General features: G+C 38.6%; 2 protein-coding genes across 4 annotated transcripts in view; one reads left to right on the plus strand and one right to left on the minus strand.

The window, feature by feature from the left end:
- Positions 1-1,116: 1,116 nt before the first annotated feature.
- Positions 1,117-5,490, minus strand: neurod1 (neuronal differentiation 1). Its single transcript, XM_062402060.1, has 4 exons — positions 5,361-5,490; positions 3,468-3,718; positions 2,432-2,661; positions 1,117-2,224 (listed from the first exon to the last, which is right to left on the minus strand). Exons 2-4 carry the CDS (start codon positions 3,704-3,706, stop codon positions 1,668-1,670), a joined length of 1,026 nt encoding a protein of 341 aa, XP_062258044.1. The 5' UTR covers positions 3,707-3,718; positions 5,361-5,490; the 3' UTR covers positions 1,117-1,667.
- Positions 5,491-10,629: 5,139 nt separating this feature from the next.
- The window catches only part of itprid2 (ITPR interacting domain containing 2), a 32,244-nt gene continuing 27,911 nt past the window's right edge, over positions 10,630-14,962 (plus strand). For all 3 annotated transcript variants that reach the window (XM_062402389.1, XM_062402390.1, XM_062402391.1), the window contains exon 1: positions 10,630-10,728. The gene's annotated coding sequence lies outside the window, so the exon portion shown is untranslated. The remainder of the gene's footprint in view (positions 10,729-14,962) is intronic.

Consider the following 14,962-nt stretch of genomic DNA (forward strand, 5'->3'; position numbering starts at 1 on the left):
TTTGCTCCACATACCTGTATCTGACAGGTGTTAAAATATATTGTGGAAATAGTTTCCCCTCTGATAATTTTTATGCTGCCTTCGCACTTTTCTCTCATTGTTATTCCACTTTAACCGGGAGGCTAAATGGTGGGATATGGCCACCATATTGTCCCTGTTGACTTACACACACACACCAACACACACACACAAACACACTCAGCAGGACAGCAGTATGTATGGCGGGGGGGGCTCTCATGCATAAACAAGATCATTTTCATAAATTAAAGTCTTGCCTGCAGAATGAACATCTGTGCCCTTCACACACACACACACACACACACACACACAGACACACACACACACACACACACACACACACACACACATACACATGGTAATCCTGGTTTTGTCCTTCACTCACTGTGATAATGCTGTTAACATGTTAACAAGGTTTTCTCTGTAAGGAGATATCAAATCCACTTTTAGAGCATTTTCTTCACACAGAAACCTTCAACATTCTACCTTTTTCAGACTTGTCCTTTTTTAAGGTTGTCCGCAGGTTTGTGAGCTGGTTTTAATTCTTCTTTGACTAGAAAACCACATTTATGTTGAGTTATGTTATATATTTTGTATTTTCATGGCAAGTGATTGCAATACTATGTTAAAAGAACATCCTGCATCCATTTAGGTTCCTGATATGCTGTAGCAACTATAAATTATTACATCCTTATTCTATTTATATGCTGATTACTTTCTGTCCTCTTCATTCAGTCATTGAAAAAACTTGTCAAAAATACCTAGCGCTCGATGAATCCTGAGATTAATTTTGTCTGACCACCAGTCTAAAATCCTGATGAATCTAAAATGAATAGGGGGACCTAAAGTAGTGTGGAAAATCTTCCAATGATGGATTATCTGATTTATAATTTCATTTCTGTGCCAAAAAAACATTTACCAATCGAACTGGGGAACTGGGGATACCCTGCAAGACCTTGGAAACTATCTCATCAAAGTGGACTTAACTGAGGTCTTTTGTTGTTTTGATGTTTTGTTGTTTGTTGTTTGTTGTTTGTTGTTTGTTGTTTTGATGTTTTGTTATTGTGTTATTGCTGAGGAATCAGTCTCTCAATTGAATCACATTAAATTCCTTTTAATAAAAGGCATTTATAAACATCTATCTTATAAAATATGAACAGGAGTCACATGAAATGTTAACAGAACACTACAGGAACGTTATAAAAAGCATAAAGTAAAACCACAGGAACAACATGAACGCTGCCGGCTTGGAAACCGGCCCAACACTGGCTTAACATCATCTCACTGATACACTGACCCAAAAATAGAGAAATCTTTATTCTTTCAACATTTGGAATCATCAGCTGAGCTGTGCTCAGGTTTTAACGAAATTGCATAGGTTCTTCCAGATTATTGCTTATTGCTTAATGATTATTTTTATGTGATAATATGGATAATAATGAGACATTCAGAGAGCATCTCCGCAGTATGAAGCGTTACAAAGGTTACATCAACAAATGTGATATCATCGCCGAACCACCATCCTCATGACCAAAGCGAGTTGAAGAGCCTGATGCAGAAGAACAGAAAGGACAGAAAGAAAGATATATAATGATCTGTCTGTCCGTCTCTTTGTACATCAGTATCTCAGTCCTTTGTCCTCCTCTTCCTCAGGAGTCATGGAAGATGGCGTTCAACTGGGCATTCATCATCCGCTCGTGGTGCGAGTGTCCTTCAAAGCCCATCAGCCCCTCCGCCTGCAGTTCACCACACCGTTGGTTGTTCCCCCCACCACCGTACATGGAATTGTGTCCCCCAGCTCCCCCATAGTGTACGCTGAAGGAGAAACTCTTGTCGTAGTCGGCAGCCGCGACGACCTCATGCTTGAAGGACGAGGAGAAGTTTCCATTGATGCTGAGTGGTGGGCTGAGGGGTGGGTCAAATGCCGGCCCATCCGAAACCAGGACCCCATCGAAGAAGGGCTCCAAGGGGCCATACGGCTGACCTTTAACCTGGTGGAAGATGTGGGAGGGATCCATGGTGCCATAGGGTGGGCTGGGCAGGCCGGCTGTCAGCCCTGGGCTCTGGTAAGAGTAGTGTCCAGGATAGGCAGTTGTGCCGGCTGGGGGAAGATGAGCCGGCAGGTCTGGTGTCTGCTCCGGCAGGAAAGTCCGAGGGTTTAGCTGCAGGCAGCCCGCCACCAGGTTAGTGGTCGGCTGAGAGAGACCTGAAAACAGAGAGAGAATATTCAGTCAATGCTGATCAATATATTTACCACTTTATCACTAATAACTAATATTCATTTTCCCAACATTGGAACTACAGGGTACTGTCAGAACTGTGGGGTGAGCTGGTATTTCAATGTCACTCCACCGGTTCGAGGCCAACTGGTCATTTCCGTTCATGTACACATTTGCTTATATTTGATGCTGACCTTTGCAGAGCGCCTGGACAAAGCTCATGAGGTCGGGCGCTTTCCCGGAGCGCAGGATCTCGCTCAGGGCCCAGATGTAGTTCTTGGCGAGGCGGAGGGTCTCGATCTTGGACAGTTTCTGAGTTTTGGAGTAACATGGGACGACCTTTCGCAGGCTCTCCAGAGCGTCATTAAGGCCATGCATGCGATTCCTTTCCCGGGCGTTAGCTTTCATCCGACGGACCTTGAACCTGCAGAAACACACAGTGAATTCATTGTTAGCCCTTTTTGTCAATTAGCATATCTGTAAAATCTTAGTAGTGATCATCTTTATTCAAGTTTCATCTGTGGGAAGTCTGCACATTGTCGTTTGCAGCTAAATAACCACAAGTAGTTAATACGTTAGCATACAAATCTGTATGCAGTGCATTTGTGCATTTCGCCAAACAATGCAGCCAAAAGGCCAACACAAGTTCCTCTAGGGTACGGAGGAGAAGAGACAGAGTCCATGGCATTAAAGTCCATAAAGCAATCCCTGCTGCAGGTTCAGTTTATTGTTCTCTGTCCATAATAACCATTGAAAGCAGCTTTTAAGTTTAACGTCTTTAAAGAATGTTATAGCCGATGTTAAAAACCATAAGCATTGTGGCTCATACTTGAAGTTGTTCGCTATGAAAACAAAGCTTAATTGGTGATGTGTACTGACATGGCATCACCGTTTAAATTGATATTTTGAACATTGTAGAGACATGATCATTTAATTTGACTCACGTTTTTGGCATAAATTTTGTCCAATATTTGCTCTATTTTTGGTCTCCACCAACTCCTGAAGGAAATATCTGGCTTTTTAAGCTGCTAGATGCTCCATAACGTTCACCAGCTAGTTATTTTTGAGTTGTTCTAAATGAAGCAATAGTCACATTATGTTGCTGGTATTAAAATATAGATAATAGTGATTAGGAAGGTTTGTACAATGGATTTTATCGAGCCCACATGAAGAATATTTGCTCTGAAAACTCATAACGACAAGAAGAAAAGAACAATCTGTCTCCTTCACCTCTGGACTCGAGCCTTCGTCATCTTCTTCCTCTTTGGCCCTCGCCTCTTGGGTTTGTTTTCACCATCTTCCTCCTCCTCCTCCTCCTCTTCCTCCTCATCGTCGTCATCGTCTTCCTCGTCCAGATGGTTGAGGTGATCCTCCTCCTCCTCCTCCTCCTCTCCTCCTTCTGGGCTGCGGAGCTCCTGCTGCTCCTCCGTCTCCACTGACCCTTGCTCCTCCTGCACAGACCTGGTCATGATGCTGATTCTCTGAGGAGCAGAAGAAGTGTGGTGATTAGAAAACAATGAAATCTCAAAGAGAGAGTTTGTGAATACAAACTAACATGCTTGTGAATTTGGGCACTGTTCATGACTATAAAGAATTTGTTAAATGCTTCAAAGGTGATTCTCCAAATTTGCAATGTTTTCATATTCTAGGGACAGGTTGAATTTACTTATATAGACCAAACATTTAGCTTTTTGGGATTTGAGCCGTTTGTTCGTCTTAATTGTGCAATAAATAAAAAAAAACAGCATGGCTGTTTTAGTTATAACAGAAACTGTCTTTTCAGTCTGTGTATTTGCATAAATACATTGTACTGAATTTAGCTACATTATTAAAACATGCATTCCCATGAGATAAGACTCTACTTGTATTTACCAGAATCAGCAGGTGTATGAATTGAGCTCTTAAAAGTTGAAACAAATTCAAAACATCTAGCGATTGACGAAGAAGAAATAAGCTAATTTTAAGAAATAAAGAAAAAGCTTTCAAATCCAATCACTATGTAACATTTATGAGCAGGCGCATGTTCTGATTTAAATAACTAAAACATCACTAAGTTTATCTTAATTCACGCGGCTCGTCCATTCTCTTAAATGAGAACATTAAATGTTAATCAAATCAGTTCATGCGAGTGATTCCTCTTTTGTGTCTTTGCGGGAAAAATTGAATATCCGCATCTTAATCAATTTCTTGCGAGGAGAACAGACATTAGTGAAAGATGTAAATTCAATTTGATTTAAATCAGTGATTGATTTTTAAATTACTAAAACTGTCGGACAAAACTAAAACTCCAGTCAAACAGTTTCAGTCTGTCCGGACAGACACGGGAATATTTTTTCATTCAGTTTAGCTGTTAACTAATCAAATGTGCAGCTTTAATCGGTTAAATTCAACAGTATAATCTAGAAAAATCTATTCAAACGATGACTCATTCTAAATCCGCTAGAAATATCAAATGATTTTACATACACAATGTCAAAATGTTTTTCTGATAATATCTTACAGAGAGAAATAACAACTCAGGCAAAAAGACTAATGATAAAGGAAAAAACAAGAACAGAAGCATGGTTTATTCATATTATAGGTTGTTAGAATAAGAATAAAAGTTAGAATAATTGACTCTTTGTTGACAAATCAAATCCCTTAAGTTATCAGTTTCCCGCTGAATGGTCCCGTCAAATAAACGAACGAGAGAGAGACAGGTGAAGGTGAGCGAACAAACAGGACGGACACAAATACTTTAAATAAAACAAGCAGCATCATCTAATTACATCAGAGTAGATATATTCCCCGGAATTGGTATTTGTCTTAATATATAGAAAGACGTTTTATGGCAAATATTTGCTGGTTAACAGCCGAGGGCACACGGACCATTTAATATAAAATTACAAGCCTTGAAGTAATAATAAGAACTAAAAACAAAGTGAGAATGCTAAATAGAATTAAAAAATGCTTTGGTTTATTTCGTACACCTGCTGATTCAGTCTTTACAAGAGCTTTAACACATGAATTTGACATTAATGATCAAATTGAACAGGTCACACAGAGATACGAGGAGCCAATCACAGAAGGAACTGATCAATCAGATCTTTGTTATAATTCTGTTAGAAATGAAAAATAACTTACTTTTTATAATGAGTCGCTGTCCGTTAGATCGCGCGCATCCCGTGTGCTCTGTGCGCGTGTCCGTGCGTGATTGTGCGTGACCTGCTCTGAGCTTTCTGAGGGGTGTGTATGGGATGCTGCTGTTTTTATACCCATCTCTCCCCCCCCCCACCCCCCCCCATCTCCTCCATCACACACACACACACAAATAAACGCAATGGATGGAGGGTGGCAATTAGCATATCGGTGCTCCGCCCCCCCCCCCCCCGGCACGCGCCATATGGTGCATACGTCATTAAAACTGTCCCGGGCATCACGTGACAAATCTTCCATTTGTATGAGCCAGACAGTCTCTCTTCCTCTCTCTCTCTCTCTCTCTCTCTTTCTCTCTCTCTCTCTCTCTCTCTCTCTCTCTCTCTCTCTCTCTCTCTCTCTCTCCTTTCCTTTACCTCTCCTTTCCCTCTCCCTCTCCCTCTCCTTCTCCCCCTCTCTCTCTCTTTGAAAGAAAAGTTGACCATCTGTCCACACGCATGGACACACTCAAAAACCATGATGTGTGTTGTATGTGATGATCATAAGATGCTATTTGGAGAAACCTGTGTGTGTGCGTGTGAGCAGGCTTATGTTGCTGAAGAAGAACTGATGCTGATGATGCGGCTGATTCTGTTGATCCGTGTCATTTCAAAACTATAAGCGCCTCTGTCCCCCTGGAGGCATCAAGGGCCCCACCGAGGTGACGACACACACGATGAGATTGATAAACCGTACTCTTAGTCGTCCTGTTGTCCTGTGGGCCTCCTCCTCCTCAGGCAGCAGGGTTAATACGTGCCAGCAGGAGCAGACTCCATAAATCAGAGTGATAACATTTACCGACAACATCATCAACTGACAAAAAGGCTAATCTGAGGTTGCTGGTATCACATAGGTAGAAACAAAGAATCCAGGCCCACTCCACCACCAGTTATAGCAACCATATAGGATGGAGCTGTTCTCGGGAGGTCCTGTCGATACATGCACTCAACTAATCAAGAGTCAGTCTCAGCTGTCAATCATGACATTTGACCTTTTTTCTATGGCATCACATATAAAAGTAAGAACAAATTAATTGAGAAAAAAATCACCCTTGGAGAAACATCAGTGGGATTTTAATGACCAACTAAATATGTGTCTATGGTGTACCTTTGGTTTGATCCCATCCAATAACAAGTAGGAGGCAGGATTTATTACCTATACAGCCACCAGCCACCAGGTACTTTGGCCTCCTGTTTTTGGAAGCGGTCATGTTGTCAATCGACAGTCTACGAATGGCACCAACACCATGACAATGAAGTAACCTAGAAATAGGCCTGTAGACACACAGTCTGATTGGACATGACCGAAACTTATGAACAGGTCGCAGGTGATAAAGAGACAACTCATGGGTGGTGTGGTTTTGGAGACTGTGAATAAATCTAGCCAGGGACACTGTCAGCCCTTAACAAACTGTTTCCCTCACTTGCTGAAGTTCCCTTAATCACAAAGGACTAACTATTGTGCTAAGACAGTAATTTTAACAACCATGTAACTGGGTGTATATGGTTGGAGAGTGGCCTTAATTTACAAGTTTATCTTCAATCTAACATTCAAATTTAAAATTATAATAACTTATATGTGGGGCACCGGACTCAGACCATTCTTCTTTCTTGGCCCTCACTCACAGTTATTAGAAGAACTTGGAGAAGATAGAGGGGTACTCAATGGATGAACGTCTCATTATGATTACTTCAATATTCATCTGGATGAGGCCTCTGATCCTATAAGTAAAGTATTTCTGGCTCATGCTGGAGCTTTTGGTTTCAGCCAGTTTGGTACAAATGTTGATGATGACCCATGACATTTACCTGACCTTGCTGAGTAATGACCTGTGATGCTGGCTCAGCAGAAAGGAGGTTTATTAGGAGCAGTTAATGCGTGTCAGTAAAATATATAATTGTGGAATAATTTTTAATAAAGTTTAATTGGTTACTTCATGGACCACCACTAATCATACCACTTACTATTGATGGTTAAAAGCTTACAAACACCTTTTCCTGTCCTGTCCTTCTTTTGGCCGAATCACATGAATAGATTTACCCAGGTGGCTTTAAGTGCGACAGCACCATGGTCGACTGCACCATCTCTGATCCGCAGGAAAGACGCTGTGGACTTTAGACCATACCGATCGCTATGGTGACAATAAACCGGTTGCTATGATGTTACCAGGTAACATTGGAGGACCTGTGTGTCTGTCCATCAATGTGGATCCTGTGACAGCTAATGGTTAACGCAAAATCAATCTCTGTGGTGTTCAAGTCAGGACCGATGAATATAAAACTGAAGTGTGTGAAGGAAATTAACTTTTTCTATTTAAATACATGCGTCTGTGTGAGGTTCTTTGCAGTTGTTAGAATAAAAGCACAGATAACAGATTAGATATTTGTTAGTTTACTAATCTCTAACTGACTTTTTTTCTTTTTTTTGGTGAGCAGGTGATGTTCCCTGGCTTTTTTTAGCTGTTTCATATTAAACAGATACATCAGAGACCGAACCAGACAGAAAATGTGCTGTAAAGAAAATACTAAAACTCTGAACTGATGCAATAATATAGTCAGAGTGTTCTTTTTTGATAGTTTTCTAACATACCAATGTTTTTAAACACAGCTTTGATGTCGTCTAGAACTTATTAATACTCAAAGTTTTTAAATTAACATTTTCATACGGTTAAGATTTACAGAAACTATTACAGTATTACTTGCTTGATGCTTCTTTGTACTGTGTTTCGAGTTTTAGTGTATATCAAGTGGGGTTATCTATCCATTTATCAGTTTCTGTAGCAGGATTGTTATTGAACATTGCCATGTTAAAATCGCAGTCATTCATGTTAATGAATTTGATGCTTTTTTAATGTCAAATGTATATTGTATGCATGTTATTCATATGAGAATAATAGTAAAATCACATTTATCCTGTAACATAATCTAAGATTTAAACAGTTTTTTGTATTAAGAACTTAATGTCACTAGACAGCTGGGTTCAAAATACAGAAAAGAAAATATGAATTTCTTTGCTTTCCAATCAGAGCTGTAAGTTGAATAGAAAGAGTAAGACATTTACAATTACAAAATTCACTTCATCAACACATCCCAAAAATATATATTTCTACCAAAGAGCAGACAGACACAAGTATGACGAGGCAGCAAAGCAACTCGCTGATGAATAGGAATTATTATTCTATACTGAAGCCAGTGTCTGTGTATGTGTGTGTGTGTGTGTGGGTGTGTGAGTGTCTGTGTGTGCGTGTGTGTGTGTATGTGGGTTGAGAAGGTCAGATTACCCTATTCATACAAAGAACTGTGCGCCCACTGAAAACTCACACTGATTTCCATAGAGACAAAAAAAGGACCAAAAAAGCTGAGTCTGTCTCATTGAAAAATTATATAAAAAAGGTTTTAAGCAAATGGATGATTGAAAGGCATTACAAAATATATATCATTAGAGGCATTTTTATTAACATGGTTTAGCAGTGGTTGAAAATAAGTCTGTGTCATATATGTAAAGGTGTTGTGGAACACTAATGCCAAAATAATTTCACTTATGACACAATGTACTTTAATAGAAAGTCAATCCCTAATCTTTAATATGATAAACTTTCTGGAATGATCTCAATCAGAGATGTATGTTTCCAAACTTTTAATAATTTGAACAAACCTTTAACAGTCCCCAAACCTCTGCTGGAGTTCAATGGTTTCACAGTATTTGATGCATTGACAGCTTTTTATATGCCGTCCATGATAAACAGTCTTTTGGTTTTGATGTCTGTGGATGTTGATCAGTGTCTGCTTTTGTATAATCCGCATATGGACCAACAGGAAAACCGTGATAAGCAGTTTATTGGTGTTAGGTTTCCATCTAAAGGATAAATGTAGGTACTGCAGGTATATTTAAGGTATTCCTAAATCGGGGAGTCACAATTTACACAATTCCTGAATGAGTAAAATGCACATTTAAGTCATCCCGCGTTTACTGTTGGCTCCATAGCTTTGAGCATAGCCACACATCATTGAATCCATCCTCCTATTATCTATATCACTTATTCTTTGAGGGTTGCGAGGGGAGCTGGAGCCAAACCCAGATGCCATTGGATAAGAGGCAAGGACAGGGTACACCCAGGACTGGAATCACCATTCACTCTCACGTTTCCTACTGTAAACCTCTAATGAAACACTATTAAAATCCTCTTATCTTCGGACTGTTGGAAGATACCTGGAGAAAACATGCACAAATACAAAAAGAACATTCAAGACCCTGGTTGAACTGTGCCGTGCAACCCACAAAGAAATAATTCTATTTAGAAAATTCTTCCTTGTTCAAGCCCATTGTGAACTTTCAAAAAATTTCAGGAAATCTAAATGTTCAATTATATTTATTGATAGTATTGTTAGTGAGTGACTAGTCTTATATATTTGAGGACCAAAGGTGAACGGGCCTTTTCTGTGAGGGATCCCACTTTTTGGTACAATCTCCCTGAGGAGATCTGTCTGACAACTCCTCATCCTTTTTCGAATCTCTTTTATTTTAATAGGCGTCCTTTCTCCTAGTTCTTATTTGAACGTCTTTTCTAATCATTTTTCATCAATGCTTTAAATAATCTTGTTTTTAATCTTTTCTAATATGTAGCATTTTTTAAATGATCTGTATCTGTGTTTTGTTGATCTGTGATCTTCAAATGGATACTGTATGGTTTATTCTTTAGCCCTTCATTGTGCCTTAATTGGTGTGTTGTATTGGTAGTATTATTGGCTGTGGCTGAGGGGGTATAGCGGTCGTCCTCTAACCAGCAGGTCGGCAGTTGACCCCATCTGCATGCCGAAGTGTCCTTTGGCAAGATACTGAACCCCAAATTGCCCCACATAGATGGACTGTATGAATGTGTTTGTGAATACCAAAACCATATTCTGTAAAGCGCTATATAAATACAAACCATTTATTGTACTTGCTATTATTGGTATTACTGTTAATTGTGATGGTAGTAATAATGAAGATGACTTTTTTTTTTTTTTTTACTATGTCAAAAAAAACGTTTTGACTATGCCTCTTGGCCCCACCTCTGGACTCGCCCCTGAATCGGGTCTGGGATGCTGTTGAGTAATAACCGAATGACTCAGGTGTAATTACACAATCCCTCCGAGAGATGTCGCCGTTTCCCCGCTGCAGGTCGCTCAGGACACGCCTCCTCCGCCTCCACGCTGCTTCTGCTGCTGGTTTTCAGGAAGCGGAAGCAGGAATGTTGGAGTGTTTTTAGAAAAGTTTGGAGACTCACCCGCACACTTTTGTTGGGATCCAGGATTCAAACAGCGGAGAAAACATGACGGTGAGTGTCTCAGAGCTCTGACTCTTCTCACAACAACGATCGTCATGGCGTGTATTTCACTGCTGCAGGTGAAAGAGCTGCTGCTGTTTGGAGCTGTTGACTTTTACCACCTCTGCTGTCAGTGGTGTCCTGCGTGTCCAACTAAACTGGATCAACAAGACAAGCTGAGCCCAAACTGCTCTCTTGTCACATGATTGTTTAAACAGCACTTTGTTTTTATTACAAGAACATGAATTCAACTTTGTGTTAGTGATGTTCCCACCGCAGAAGTTGAAGTCACATTCGACTTCATTGCTGTCAGTGGGTCAGTGGTGGATGATGTAGTTACCGAATGTAGCTGTATCACCGTGTGGACACGACAGGTAAAAATATTAGCCTCCATATATACTTTCATAGTGTTTCTAGTGTTAAAGATTTCTCATTTTTCAATACTATGTTATATTGCTGGGTAGTTTGATCTATGTAGTGCACCATTATTGATTTATCTGGTTGTTATTGTGAGTATCTTGTATTGATAGGCTGTATCCACTAAGTAGGTCATAATTTAAGTGTAAAAAATAAATATACAAAAAAGTCTAAAGTTCACCTTGTTTAATTCTCTTAATTTTTGTGGAATTGAAATTTGAAGTTTAATTAAATATTCAAGCACCCCAAAGTTTTATTTAAATGTAGTATTTGAGTAATTTTTACTTACCAGTGATTAGGTGAATGATCTCAAATATATTTAATCCATCCTAATCACTTAGTTTCTTGCTTGTCGAGGTACAAAAGGGGGAGCACAATTTACTTTAATATATGAATTTAATATAACACAAATATACTCAATGTACCAATATGAACAGGTGCTGCTGTTTTTGACAAGTTTGTGTTGTTAAAAGAGAGAGTTTGATGTTTACCCAAAATAATCTCACTTAGTTTCTTTCTGAAATGTTGTAGCTGTATATAGGAAATACTTGCGGGCTGTAAGTACAAGTACAAGTACCTGACAATTGTGCCTCTACTACTTAGTTTTAAATAACTGAATAAACTCAAATATATTTTATATACCAACATGAACAGGTAGTGGTGGTTTACGACAAGCTTCTTAAGTTAATAATGTTTTTGTGTTTTTGCCATTAGGAGAAGACAAAATATTCTCACTTAATTTTCCCGAAAAAGTTGTAGAGCAAAAATATGTGATTTTGTGCAGGATGATTCAAACAATTTATTTAAGTAAATGCACTTATACCATGTAAATATAATTCCTTATAAGTAAAAGTGCTTAATATTATGTAAATATTATGCTGAAAATGTAATTGAATATAAAAGTGACTTACTGAATTCAAAGACCCCTTTGAGTTTATAATAATATTAGTTACATTTATATAATGCCTTTCAAGGTACCAAAGGCCTCTTTCTGGAGTTATACAATTATAATAAGTCAAATAATAATAAATAATAGTAGAATTGCTAGATGGGGGCTAGAGAAGCTAGTGTTTATACACCTTTTGTGAAGTGGTGGGCTTTCAGGAATGCTACTGTATTAACTATATCGACTGCTTATCCTTTTATAATCTTTAGTGTTTTTTTATATTTATCATTATTTTAGCAACCACTAATTTAGTAACAATTAAGCTTGAACTTTGTAAAGCAATAAAATAGAAATTAAAATATTCAGGTAACATAGAGGTACCATAATTCTATAATGAAGTAAGTTTAGTACTAAGTTACTTTCCACCACTGCTTTTCACACGTTTCCCAAAGGCTAAACGCCTTTGTTCCACTTCTTTTTTAACTAAAAAGTTTGAAGGGAACATTGATCACCGCTGCTCATGCATCAAGAAAAGACACAAAAAATTATAATAATAAGTGAAGCCTTTGTTTAGTTTCACTCTGTTCTTCCAGGGTAGTCCGGCAGTTTTCAATAACAGTGATGTAACCAGTGTGTGTGCATGTGTGTAGGTGTGTTAATGTGTGTGTATGTCCTACTTTCACACTGTTGTTCAACTGTGTTTGCTGTGATCTTTGTCGATGACATGAAGGGTTCAAATGTGAGCGAATGGCGTGTTTGACCTCTGAGTCTGGTTTGTTTTAGAACAGGTTAACATACAGTCAGTAGGTCAGTGTCTCTCTGAGACAATCAGTTTACACGACACTGAACAGGAAAGAAAGAAAAATCTCATGTTATTTTTTGCTTCATTGCAAGACTGTATTTACACTTGCTGAAATAGTGTAGAGCTGCAAAAATAAGTCAATGTATTAACTTTAACAGAAAATGTATTGGCAACTATTTTGATGATGAAATAATTGTTTTATACATTTTTAAGAATAAATGTAAAAGTTGGACAAAACATCTGAAAATGTTACCTCAGTCTCTGGGGAATTGAAGCTACTATTTTTTGACAATAGATAGTTATAAATAATATCATAATATATCATAAAAAAATGTTACTTCAGTTACAAAATAAATGTAGCATAACACATAAAATATATGATATCAAATAATTTTAGTTTCATGTTCCCCTTAAGCTTTTCATCATTATTCGGCTCAAAACCTTAATTTATGACAAAATACCTGCAAGAGTGAAGTCATTAATCCAATCATCCTCCTCTGTGCTTTATGTTTAGTGCTAAATAGCATCTGTAAATGTGCCAACACCTTAAACACTAAGATGGTGAACATTCTAAACATTATACCAGTTTGACATTAGCATGTCAGCATTTTGCTCAAATCACTTCTGCACTGTCAATTTCTGTTTTACAAAACAAATATATTCATCACTGTTTACGAGAACTTAAACTGAATAAAACCTAGTATAAGATTAGATAAAGCAATATTTTAAAATTGCAAATTTCTGAGTAGTTGATATTCAAAGACAGATTTGGGATGAAGGATAAAGTTAGAGGTCCATGATGTTGACTAGCTGATGTGTTAGCAGGTGTGTGTTGCTAACAGCTGCAGAGGACTCACTTCCTGCACACTGCTTCTTTAAGTGTGTGTCTGCATATGTGTATTGTTGTTGTTTTCTGACATTCCAATTTGTTTTGCATTTTTCAGTAGTAATCTAAAAATAGTCCGACCCCTCCTTCACTCCCCCGGCTCTCGCAGACAGGAAGTTGTTGTGTTCTTTATTCTAAACACTTGTTTCCTGTTTCACACGTTTCCATTTACATTTTGGTTGCTCTCTCCTCTTTTTTGTCCCTCTTCCATCGGGTCCCACCATTTTCTCCATCTCTCACTGACTCCATACAGTACATATTATTCTACATACGTCTGCGCTTTAGTTTGTATCATTTTGTAACCGCTCATATAGTCATGTGGAGTTTTTTTTTCAGATAGTGTCAATCAACAGTAAATATATCTCAGTGCCATGTTATCAGTCAACAACACATGTGAGTTTACACTCATGCTAGCAGCTCTGTGAACTGGGTCAGAAGAACTAGTGCTAACAGGCTCATGCTAAACACTCTGGTCGCTAATTAGCACCCTGCTCACATTGTTTTAGTAATCAATTCAATCAAATTTTATTTGTATAGCCCATATTCACAAATCACAATTTGTCTCATAGGGCTTTAACAAGGTATGACATCCTCTGGCCTAAACCCTAAACAAGAGTAAGGAAAAACAACTAAAAACCCTTTTAACAGTCCACAGTCACTGTCCACTGCCGCCATCAGGATTCACCATCAGCTGCCACCCCGATCGTGGTGCACCACCATTATCAGATGCCAACACGATACAGGATCCGCATTAATACAGGGTCCGCCAGTAACAAATTAGTTAAATAATTATTTGGGGAACAGTAAGATGTTGGATATGGTTGGTCCTATAGTCATGTCAATACAGTGGGGTGAAAAAGTATTTAGTCAGCCACAAATTGTGCAAGTTCTCCCACTTAAAAATATGAGAGAGGCTTGTCATCATAAGTACACTTCAACTACTAGAGACAGCATGGCGGGAAAGAATCCAGGAAAACACATTGTAGGATTTTTAATGAATTAATTGGTAAATTCCTCTGTAAAATAAGTATTTGGTCACCTACAAACAAGCAAGATTTCTGGCTCTCACAGACCTGTAACTTCTTCTTTATGAGGCTCCTCTGTCCTCCACTTGTTACATGTATTAATGGCAACTGTTTGAACTCGTTATCAGTATAAAAGATACCTGTCCACAACCCTCAAACAGTCACACTCCAAACTCCACTATGGCCAAGAGCAAAGAACTGTCAAAGGACTCCAGAAACAAAATTGTTGA

Source organism: Platichthys flesus, chromosome 13 (genome assembly GCF_949316205.1).
Source record: "Platichthys flesus chromosome 13, fPlaFle2.1, whole genome shotgun sequence".
NCBI classification, from domain to species: Eukaryota; Metazoa; Chordata; class Actinopteri; order Pleuronectiformes; family Pleuronectidae; genus Platichthys; species Platichthys flesus.